This window comes from Elephas maximus, chromosome 1 (genome assembly GCF_024166365.1).
Source record: "Elephas maximus indicus isolate mEleMax1 chromosome 1, mEleMax1 primary haplotype, whole genome shotgun sequence".
Taxonomy (NCBI): Eukaryota; Metazoa; Chordata; class Mammalia; order Proboscidea; family Elephantidae; genus Elephas; species Elephas maximus.
This window is the reverse complement of record NC_064819.1, coordinates 232,977,827-232,990,458: the sequence shown is the minus strand read 5'-3', so window position 1 is coordinate 232,990,458 and position 12,632 is coordinate 232,977,827. Positions and strand designations below refer to the sequence as shown.

Here is a 12,632-nt window from a genome sequence, read left to right as displayed (position 1 = left end):
TCACTTGGATGGGAGTTACAAGACCATGCCAAGAAACGCCACACAAAATTGATCCATCGCATCACACCAACTTTTTTTTTTTAATTGTACTTTAGATGAAGGTTTACAGAACAAACTAGTTTCTCATTAAACAGTTAGTGCACACATTATTGTATGACACTGGTTAACAACCCCACAACATGTTAACACTCTCCCTTCTCAATCTTGGGTTCCCTATTACCAGCTTTCCTGTTGTCTCCTGTCTTCCAGTCCCTGCCCCAGGGCTAGTGCGCCCCTTTAGTCTTGTTTTGTTCCATGGGCCTGTTCAATCTTTGGCTGAAGGGTAAACCTCAGGAGTTACTTCATTACTGCGCTGAAAGCGTGTCCGGGGGCCATACTCTCAGAATTTCTCCAGTCTCTGTCAGACCAGCAAGACTGGTCTTTCTTTTTGAGTTAGAATTTTGTTCTACATTTTTCTCCAGCTCTGTCCAGGACGCGCTATTGTGATCCCTGTCAGAGCAGTCAGTGGCGTACCACACCAACTTTGAATGTTGTATATTTTAACGGTATGATTCAGAGAGCCTTTGCTTGCTGCAGTGAGAAAAAAATAATGTTCTAGTTCTTATTCAGCCCCCGTGGCACAGTGGTTAAAGTCCTCGGCTGCTAAGGAAAGATCGGAAGTTCAAACCCACCAGTCGCTCTGCAGGAGAAGGATGTGGCAGTCTGCTTCCGTGAAGATTTACAGCCTTGGAAACCCTATGGGACAGTTCTACTCTGTCCTACTCTGTCACTATGAGTTGGAATCAACTTAATGGCAGTGGGACTGTATTTTTTTTTTAAGTACTTATCTCCATGGAAAGCTTTTTAAATAAAGCTGACCAATTAATTCTAAAAAGGTCTTCAAAATACTGAGGCACCAGTATATCATTGTGAGTCACATGCTAGTTTGAAAAGCTGGTTTTCCTGACTCAGCCTTCAGGTCACAGCACAAATGTCACTTGTTCCAGAAGTATTCCAAGCCCCAGGTCTTCTCATAGCCCGTCCTGTGTGTTCCTGGAGTAGTCTCCATCCCACTCTACACCACATTATATTGTACTGCTTGTTTATTTGTGTGCTTCCTATGAGAGATGGGACTAAGTCTTATTCATCATCTACAACAGAACACGGCCTGTGGAGTCACTCAAACTCTAATTCAATGGAAAGAATGAAGGAGAAAGGGAGGAAGGAAGGGGGTGAGGAGGAGAGAGGAGGGGGATAGAGGAAAGGAAAGAGAAAGAGAGAAGGGAGAAGAAGGAAAGAAGAAAGGATTGAAGCAAGGAAGGAATCTATGTTGGCAGCATATACAGTGGGGACAAAGAAAAGGAGCCAGGAAAGCTACAAGGAAACTTGTACTCCTAGCAGGACAGGGCCAGGCTGGAGTCCTAACTCCAGAACTTAGTAGCTATATGACTGGAAACAATCATTTGTTCTAAGACTCAGTGTCCTGAAAATGGGGACACTAATATTAGTAAGGATATATTAAATGATGTATTTAATTTCGCTTTAATGATAGAAAAAACAATAAATATTGGGAAAGAAATCTTTAGTGTACAATAATGATGAGAGCTAATACTTACTGAACATATAATCTTCACAATAACATTATGAGGCAGGTCTTCATTTTACAGATAAAGAAAATGAGGCACAGATTTTGATATCCTGAAGGTGGCAGAACTGGGATTAGAATCCAGGTAATCTGGAAACCAAGTTGATGATCCTATTCACCATGCTGCACTCGGAGAGCAAATAAACTTTCAAGAACTATCCCACCATCACAACACAAATACCATATTATCAAAACATTAAATGGCCCACATGCCCACCATGGGTGCTTCATTGACATCTTTCCTTGGTGTTTATGAGCCAGAATTTCGGCAAGAAATGGTTCACCAGATGTCAAATATGTTAAGCTACCTTCTATCATATGCATGACTGGGGCACTTAAAGCTAAACATCACTAGGAACTCTCTGAGCTCAGCTTCCTAAACTGTCAAATGGACACTATGTAAGACCCCCTTGGGTTATCATGATGAGATCTCAGAGGAAATTCTTTTGAAGTGCTAAGCACAGTTCTTAGCACCTAGTAAGCAGGCAACGAATGTCAGTGGTAGCTGTGAAGATGCTGCTACAGATGGCACAGCACCACCTGAATCAGAAGCACAGGCTGCTCTACGACGTTCAGTGTCTGTGGGCATCAGCTTTTTCTGAAAAGCGGCAGGAATTAGGGTCAATGGTCTCTTAGACCCCTTCCAGCTCTAAAATTTTAGGATTTTACGAAATAAACAACGGGAAGAAGCTGAGGAGGAAAAAAAGACAATCTTCCCTCTCCTCCCCCTTCCACACAGCCTCAAAGGACAGGAGGAGCTCAACAAACACCTGGTCACTGGCCGGCTGACTGATGCGTGAACCACGATACAGACACCTCACGTGCTGCGCCCGGACAAGCTTACCCCTTGGTCGCTTGTAGGAAAAACTTCAAACCGAGTACCAGGAGAACTATTCTAAAAATAATCCTGCCACAATCTTAAGCCTCCAGCCTTAAGGAAGTTGCTTTAAAACCAAGGGCCTCAGTTTCTTAATATACACAATGGGGTAATTGTGCTCTCAAATCCTGTTCTAAAATATTATAGACCAATGAGTAAAGGAAAAGGTATGTACTATTAGCATCTTCTCACCTTACTATCACATAGGAAATATTTATTAACCATTTAATACTGACTCGGGAGATACTGCTACATCTGAGATGTTTCTTTGAGAAAATGGATAAGAGTTGGTTTTAAAGATGATAAATTGCAATGGGAAGCTATTAGTTGCAAACATTCACAGGTTACCATCTTACTAAAATCAAAGCTTAAAAAAAAAAAAAAAGGAAAAGATCCTCTTCACAGTGGGAAAGACTTCTTTTGTCTCTAAAGTTCATTTACTTGGTTGTTGAGAATATACATAGCAAAACATACGCCAATTGAACAGTGTCTACATGGACAATTTAGTAACACTGATTACACTCTTCGAGTTGTGCAACCATTCTCACTCTCCTTTTCTGAGTTGTTCCTCCCTCATTAATATAAACTCACTGCCTCCTAAGGTTCCTATCTAATCTTTTGAGTTGCTATTGTCAATTAGACCCCAGAAAAATAGTTCTTAAAAGAACATAATGCTCAAGGCAGACATTTTTTACTAGTTAAGCTGAACTATTGTTTGGCTTTAAGATGACTTCAGGGAATATTTCTGAAAGCAAGACTATCACTTAGGGAATCCCTCCGTGGATAAGATTTCACTCCCACAAATAACTACAACAAAATCTACTTCTCTTGCCCTCTTTCTTTGTTGAGTAAAGGGTATGACAGGGACACAGTGAGCATGCCAACTTACGACCACGAGAAGTCAAAATACTGAAGAAATATGTGGAGAGAGGAACCTGGCCAAAGAGGAAAGAAAACAAGAACACTGGCTGAAGAAAGAGGGGTACGGAAATGAACCTGATGTCAATAGGGAGAACACACAACGGGGAATTTCTCAGATGAGATTAAAAAAAAAAAAAATGAAATCCCTATCTTGTGAGGTAATAGGTGGATGAATTCCAGGATGCTGTAGGATCTGCTTTAGGGCGGGCAGTCTGTTAAATTTAACAGGGGAATTCTAAAACCTTAAGTTTTCAGTGACCTGTGGCTTCCACGCCATGATGGAGGGTACAAGGGGGCAGGAGCCCCACATGATTCACTCTGTTTACAGGGAAAGAACAGTTATGACCTGCTAGGAGGAAGTAGATAATAAAAACGGAGATATTCTCGGCTTCTCAGAGCAAAACACTCTCTGGGCTTTGGGATTCTAAACAAAGAGAAAAGTAGAAAACAGGTTCTGTCCATGGAAGTATGGGTACCATCTAGTCACAGTGCTTAGTGAGAAAATAGGGCCCCAGACACTAAAGATAGCTTTATGGTCATTGGCAGAGAACATAGATCTCAGGCTTGCTAGGGAATACTGAGAAAGGAAAGCTGCCTCTATCTCTTCCAAAATGTCTAATTCATCTTTTCTGGGCAGACAGAGTCTAGAAATCCGAGCCTAAGAGACTAAAAGAATAAAACAAGGATACCTATCCCATATAAACAAAAGCAACAGAAATTTCTCATATCACTGACTTTAATAACTACTCAGAACATCTTCCTATCTCTGGAGAATTATTTTCTCCTTTATTAACAATATTGCTAATGATAAGAATTCAAAAATTTAAAAAATGAATTACAAATAAGCATTAAGATCAAATTTAAGATAAAAGGAGTTACTAGCATTATGGTAGAAAGGATCAATCAATAATTACCTGTTATGAAAAGATTGTGTACCAAAAAGTGTCATGCCCTCTTCTTGTGTGTTATCTTTTTAAGACTCACCTTTCAAATTTGCCCTGCTGGCAGGCCTCCCAGCATTATTCCTCTGGTGTTTGGCTGACATCCGTTTCATCTGCCGAGGTGTGCTGGGGGGAGAGGTGCCATACAGATTTTCTGCATTTATTTCATCTGAAAAATCCTCTAGGTCAGATTCAGAATTCTTACAACCTGTGTCTCCCAACTCGTATTCTTGCCTATGAAAGAGAGTAAGAACAGAAAATACTCAGTAAAACATGTTAAGTAAACTTGTATTAAAATGACTTAGAATTTTTGTGTGAACTCTTTGTAAAACTTTTCTGCAGATATGCGTCTTCCTCGCATTGGGACCTTCCTCCTCTGTGTCTGCTTGTGGAACCTCACAGACAGAACTTTTCTTTCACTCACAGGGAGGAAGGTTGGCGGCTGCTGCTACCAGGAACAACCGGGGATGCCCCAAGGGTAAAATTGATAGGTCGGTTTTGTTGTTTACAGAACTGCTTCTAACATAAATGAAATTTAAAACTCAAAACTTCTGGATTTAAAAAAAAAAAAAAAAAACAAGCGAGGGTGGGGGAGGAAAGGACCAGAAGATACAAATCAGACAGACTAAAAATGTACTTGTCGGCTAGATGCTGACAAGCTTAACTGATGAGCGGGCAAGTCCAGCCCTGCCCTGGGCCTCAGAGCCGTGCTCCTATCTCTCTGGAGCCCAGACAGAACAGAAAGTAAAGAACCCTTGACGACAGCCCACGCAGCAGAGCAGAGTACTGACAAAGTACGGCAGTCAATGTTTCTGTGTTCTCTGATGAACACCACGGCGCAGAGCTCAGATTTGGGGGGGAGGGCGGGCACTGTGGAAGAAAAAAAGGGATTATGTCATCATCTTCTTCAAAATGCAATTCCTCATTAACTGGTTCTCTTGGAAACACGTGCCACCAATTCTCTATCCCCAGCAGCTTCTCAAACAATACGCTATTTGGATAAAGCTCTATCTTTGCAAAGATAACAAAATAAAATTTAATGACACAAAACTGAAAAGAAATACAATTCCAAAAAAACAAACTATAAGGAATCAATAACAAAATTCCTTCCAAAAATGTATCACCAAAGTCTACCTCATTCTGAATATTCCTCATAAAAATACTTCAAACTTCACAAACATAACTTCAAACTATATACAGGATACAATCAGTTTTCATCTTGGCAATTGATATCCTGATATAAGATCAAAGCTGTTTCAAAATCAGGAAGCAAAAGGAAAACCACCCTACCAATCTCTGTCAAAAAGCACCTTGGAAATCTGATGCTTTATAAAAGCCATGGTACCATTATTGTTGAATCAGGCTGACAAAGCTTCAGGAGTTATCTTTCAAAAAGTAAAAACACTGTAGAATTACACAAATTTACAGTGCTGAAATCTGTAAAGAACGCTTTTGACAAGTCAAAACCTAATTTTTTAATCGCGCAAGACTGCTCTAGACACTGTATAACGTGCCCCATACGTGAACACACAATAAGACATCCAAGTTAAATGCCCTAAAAGCTAGCTAAATAAAACCACGCACAAATTCAGAAGTAAGTTTAAAATGCATTGATTCCCTTAGGCCTACTACATTTACTATTCAAGTATCATAAATGAAGTCATAAAAGAAATAATACACCTTATAGATTAACTTGGAGTCCTGGTGGCACCGTGGTTAAGAGCTGGCTGCTAACCAAAAGGTGAGCAGCCCAAATCCACCAATCATTCCCTGGAAACCCTATGGAGGAGTTCTACTCTGTCCTACAGGGTTACTATGAGTCAGGATTGACTCAACGGCAACTGGTTTGGTTTTGGTTTTATAGATTAACTTGAAATATCTTATATCCATTTCTTCTATTAAAAAAAAACAAAAAACCATTGCTGTCAAGTCAATTCCAACTCATAGTGTCCATATAGGATGGTGTAGAACTGCCCCACAGAGTTTCCAAGGAGCGCGTGGTGGATTCAAACTGCCGATCTTTTGGTTAGCAGCTGTAGCACTTAAGCATTACGCCACCAGGGTTTCCATTTCTTCTATACTCACTGCAAAATAGTTGATTCAGATGATTAAAGGATATGGCTATAAATGCCAAGGTCACTTGTTTCCCTTCCACATGGGGTGTAATGTTTTAAAGGTTAACAGCATAGGCTTGGAGTCCCTAGATGGCACAAATGATTAACACACCCAGCTGCTAACCAAAATGTTGAAGGTTTGAGAGTCGACCCAGAGGCACCTCGGAAGAAAGGCCTGGCGACCTGCGTGAGAAAAACCAGCCACTGAAAGCCCTATGAAGCACAGTTCTATTTTACACACATGGGGTCACCATGAGTCGGAACTTACTCAACAGCAAGTGGTAGTTTTAGCGCAGACTCTGGAAAGATTAACAACACAGGCTTTCTGGTGTGATGGACCTAAGTGTGAATCCTGGCTGTGCTGCCTACTCGCTGTGTGGGCCTTAGATAAATTATTGAGCATCGCCATGGTCTACATCTGCAAAATAAGGATAATAAACACTTAGATTTCACATCTACAAAGATTAAGTCCGATAATGTATGACTAACACAGGGAGGGTTCACTAAATGGCTGATGTGATCACTTTGTCTTTCCAGGCCTTGGAAGTCACTGCACGCCCTCACCATCCCCCTGAGAGGACCCTACTCATCAGCTTAACACTAACAGAGCAGGCCGCTCATGAGTTCAGCACAGCATGGGACTGAAAACCATTTTAATATTTTTAACATCTTCCAGATACTTTCAAACTCAGGATGGTAAGTTTGCATTTCTTCTTAATTTCCCCACTAGTATACTGAAAGTCAGTGCTAAGGAAGGACTTCGTATTTTATCACTTTTCTGTCTCCAATAGTTTCTGCATGGTGCTCAAAAGTATTCAGTTTTTGCACAGTAATGTATTTCAGATATTAGAATGATAATCACTAGAAAACCACAGTGCAAACATGTAGACGGTTAAATGCATCTAGGCCAGACAGAAGGGAATACCAGGAAAAGCAGAACATGGAGTCAGATGGGAAACTGCGAACACGAAACCCCTCAGCACATGCCTCTGCAGCTCAAAGACGGCATCTGAACTGGGGTTCAGAGACCTCGGCCACGTCCAGCCTCACTGGATGGGTCACTGGACAACTCACTCTTTCACTGACTAGTGAGAAGATGACTAATTTAGAATTGGCAAGGTCTACAATCTAAAATATTTCAGAAGTTAGTTGTGAAGATTAGAACAAAATCATGAAAATATAAGGCTATGCAAAATGCTAAAGTACCAAGCAGACACATAAAAATGTATGTTTTACGAGTATCAGGCAGTAAGTACGGTGTAGATAAATGAATTAATGAAATGCAAAGTAAGAACCAAAGAGAATTTTTCTGACGAGGCACTGACAATGCCCAAACTTCAGTGACCCATGTCTCTGAACAGCAAACTCCCTGACCAGAATACAGAGAGTTTATTTTTCAAAAATAAATTAGTGAATACCCCTGTCTGATCTACATATCATGGAAATGAGTCCTGTGCTTTAGCAGATAAAAAGAGTTTTAAAAAGCACAAATTATAAAAAGGTTAACTTTTACGAAGATTTTAACTTGGGAAAACAAGAATAGATATTTACTTGTGCTGTACTGCCTTCCGACTGTGAACAAATTATTTCTCCATACATGGAAAAAACTTATTAGGCTGCATTTCCCAAGTAAAAGCAGAACAAACCCCTGTAATAATTCGACGGAAGTTTTATATCTCGTTTTCAAATCTGCATCTATTACACCAGAAAAAGCCATCTTATTCTTTATACCTTCACATGGATACAATTAAACAATTGACTTCAAAGTGTTTCCAAATTATTTAATTATTCTAATAGCAACCATTAAAAAAATCACATTGAAGATGAATACTGTCATAAACAGTATTTTAAAATAAGATGAAACATAATACATTTCATCCCACCTCAGTCATCATGCATCAAAGAAAACAAGGAAGAAAAAATGCCATGTGGTGCTGCCAGCCACTATATTTAATGAATTTATTAACATAAATATGAATGTATAATTAATTATATACTTTAACATGTAAACATAATTAAATAAATTAGAATGCATATATTTTTAAATGCATCTTAGGGCCGGCATCACACAAAGGTGAAGCCATGCATTTAACACTTTTCTAGGGTTTTGCTTAATTTAGTCAAGATGGTATTCATACTTGTCAGAAATGTCATTGGTTTACGTGGCATCCAAGTAGCTTAGTAACTTTATGATATGGCAGAACAAAGTCCAACATTATTTAAGGGAATTGAAAAAAAAAAAAGTCTAGCGCCTAATAAATAAAATTCACAATGTCTGCCATCCTATCAAAAATTACCAAAGAAGCAGGAGAATACGACCCAAACCAGGGGAAAAATATGTGAATTAGAAAAAGACAAAGAAATAACTCAAATGGAACTTAGAGAGATGAGAAGTGTATCTGAAATGAAAAATATTCTGCATGGGTTTAACAGCATATTAGACATGGTGAAAGAAAAGATCATTAAACTTGATGTCACAGCAATAGAAACTACCCAAAATAAAGCAGAAAAGGAAAGACTGGGAGGAGGGGGTGAGGGCAGAAAGCCAGAACGTCCATAACCTTTGGGACAATATCAAGTAGTCTAACATACGTATTATTGGAGTTAAAAATGAGAGAAGGGAGGCACAGAAAATATGTTTGAAGAAATAAGGCCTGAAAACGTTCTAAAATTGAAGAAAACCATAAGCACACAGATCCAAGAAGCTCAGTGAACCCCAAGCAAAAGAGTTATACTAAGAAAGCCATACCAGTGGATGTCATAATCAAATTGTTGAAAATTCGTGATAAGGACAAAATCTTAAAATCAGCCAGAGAAAACAAATACTGGCAGCAAGTTTGAGAGAATTTGTGCCATTTCAACTAACAAACCCAAAATATCCAAAACCTCATTTTGTAATAGTTCACAGGAGATGAGCCCATGTGGTCAGCTGACTGGTTCTGAACGTTTACATGGGCACCGATGGCTGTGGGTAAGGAAAGCAGTGAAAGGTCTGCGTCAGCTGCTCTCAAACCTGGTTCTGAACGTTTACATGGACGCCGATGGCTGTGGGTAAGGAAAGCAGTGAAAGGTCTGTGTCAGCTGCTCTGAAACACCTGCCCCACTTGTGTTTAAAAACGTACAAATACAAAACGTCCTTCTGGTACTAAACTTCCGACAGCCACATAAAATGATGTTTCAGTCTTTTAACATAGAAACCTCACTGGGAAAATATTCACTTTATACTAGAATCTGGTCTATGAAAAGTATGTCTTGAACTCAATCCAAGGGGGTTTGGTACAGTTTTCGAATGAAAAATGTGTGGCAGAAAAACAGAAAAACAAAAATCCCAGCACCGTGGGGTTTAACAGCTCTGCTCTGACATGTCAGGTAAACCACGATGGGGCCTGAAACAGCTCGTCTGTAAAAGGAGATGACGCTGGACTCGATGAGTTCTAAAACGTGTGTGGCTCTGCAAAAAATCTTTAAAAAAAAATTAACTTCATTTAAAGTTCTTTAGCCAAGTTCTTAGAAATAAAAGGGTATTTTACTCCCTTATGAAGTACAGTACTGATCTGAGATTCTCCCCATCACCTCCCCATTAACTTGTTCTTTACTGTGTGATAATTAAAGGGAGACTTCTGCTATTGAGGCAAAGGTATGCAGAGGCAGTAGATTTTCTAGATTTCTTTTTTAAAAGAATGCATTGAGTTTGCTTGGCCTACAGTACAAATAAAGGGAGCAAACATAAGTTTGGGAGGGTGTATGGCTGGCACATATTGCCAGGTATTAATAAGTCAGCTGATCTTTATTATCAGCCTATAGTTACATGTTCACTAGCTAACCGCCACGCGAACCATCAAACCTCAAGCTCATCCAACATTCATCATTTAACTTTTGCATTGATTTGGAGTGCAGGGTCTTTACAAACCTATCTATGCTCGGTTACTTTTTAGGACAGACACTCAGACTTTATTTTTAACTAAAATCCACCTTTTTTAAAAAAGAATTATTTAAAAAGTTTTCCTACAGGAATGAATCAGAAATGAACCGGAAATGATTTCCCCACCCAAATCTAAGCCCCATGAGGGCAGGGCCTTGTCTGTCTTCTTTCCCACTGTGTTGCCAGTGTCTACACCAGTGCCTGGGGCAGATTACGTGCTCAATAACCACCTGTTAATAAATGAATGTCCCAAATTAAATACACGTATCTGTGATACTTTAGCTAGAGTCTACTAAAATATAACCACATTTAATTATTTTGAGGAATTTAATTTTTAAAAGGCTACAAGAATTACAAAGGTGTTGGTATCCAACAATAATGTTACTTAAGTGATACTATAACCCTGGCTGCCAAGATAACTATCTAGTGACCAAAACAACAGTAATGTGATGTAATGTAAAGAATAATGGCTTTGGGATCAGAATAACATGAGCCGAAATGCTATGTCCCGATGCTTATTAGTAAGAATATGAGCTTTGAGCAAATTATTATAAGTTTTCTTGCAAACACTTTCATTTAGTAGAATCTTTTTCATTTAACAGTGCTAATGGGTCTGGCGGTTGGTCGGTCAATTAAGAAAATGTATTAAAAGCTTTAAAAATTAAACATGCAAATAAAAAACTGAAACATACTGTGGCAGGCTGTTACTTTGGTGACCCTCAATGAACCATGCCTCCTGGTATTCACACCCCTGTATAATCGTCTCCTCTTGAATCTGGGATGACCCTGTGACCTGCTGTAACCAATGGACTGTAGCAAAAGTGACACCGAGCCAGTCCCAGGCCTTAGCCTTATGTACTCTGGGGGACGCTAGCCACCACGTAAGAAGTCCAACTGCCCTGAGACTGCCGTGGTCTTCGAGCCCAACCTAGGAAGGTGGAGAGGCTGCATGGAGGAGGATGTGGCTAGGTCAACACCTAAGTGAGCTCCAGCTGAGAGTCAGAATCAACTTCTTAGTCCTGTGAGTGAGGCTATTTTGGACCTTCCAGCTGTCCCTAGGCCCCAGCCAACACCACGAGAAGCATAACCACCCAACTCCATGACAGATAAATGGTTTTTATTTTAAGCCATTAAGTTTAGAAATGGCTTATTACACTGCAATAAATAACTGCCACACATACGAACCTTAAACATTTTATTTTCACTCAACCCATGAATACACATTCATTCAGAAGAGGGCCATTCAGTGTGGACCTACTGATGGAAGGTACAAGTCACACTTTGTTGTGTATACCACAACCACAACGTCATCTACTATCTCCACTTTCTATTTTTTAAAAACAGGACAAGAATTTAAAGACTTTTGTCGAGCAATTTGTATTTTTATGATTTTTCTTCTTAAACATTTACAGTTCTCTTCTACACCTAGTTTGATGGTCATTTTTTGTGAGTGTGTGATTCACCTATATTGAGACTTTCCCAAGTATTCCAAATTAATTTATACAGGAACTACAATTCTTTTTTCCATTTACATTTCACACAATTGTATAATAGTTTACTAAATTATGTAATTACAATTGAAAAGTACAAGAGGCTTCAACAGATTTAGGAACAAAGATAAGGATAAAGTTCAAATGGTGGGAACCGAAAATCACAGGCATTCTAGAAAATAGCCTGCCTGGCTTAAGAGACCTCCTAGTATAAGGCTTTTGTTTCACTCAGAGACCTATATAAAGTATACCCTATCAATCCTAACTAAGTAGAACAAAAAGAATACATAAAGATAGAAAACAAATATAAGTACAGAGAAAAATCTCCCCATACGCACAAACTTTCCCATCGTTAGAAATAAAAAAAATTATAAGGTGTGTATACTGAATACACCACGGACTGCCAGAAGAACGAACAAATCTGTCTTGGAAGAAGTACAGCCAGAATGCTCCGCAGGAGCTAAGATAGAAACACCTTGCATCTCACATACTCCAGACATGTCATCAGGAGGGATGAGTCTCTGGAGAAGGGCATCATGCTTGGTAGAGTATCAGCAACAAAGAGGAAGACCCTCAACGAGATGGGCTGACACAGTGGCCGCAAGGATTGGCTCAAACACAGCAATGGCGGTGAGGATAGCGCAGGACTGGAGAGTGTTTCATTCTGTTGTACACAGGGTCACTAGGAGTCGGAACCAACTCCCCGGCACCTAATGACAATAAGACCTCCAATGCCCCAGTGG

General features: G+C 39.6%; 1 protein-coding gene across 6 annotated transcripts in view; it reads right to left on the bottom strand.

The window, feature by feature from the left end:
- MAP3K4 (mitogen-activated protein kinase kinase kinase 4) overlaps positions 1-12,632 on the bottom strand; it is a 151,451-nt gene that overhangs the window by 92,374 nt on the left and 46,445 nt on the right. For all 6 annotated transcript variants that reach the window (XM_049905022.1, XM_049904997.1, XM_049905015.1 and 3 more), the window contains exon 2: positions 4,407-4,597. In XM_049905022.1, the coding sequence (XP_049760979.1) occupies positions 4,407-4,597 (191 nt within the window). The remainder of the gene's footprint in view (positions 1-4,406; positions 4,598-12,632) is intronic.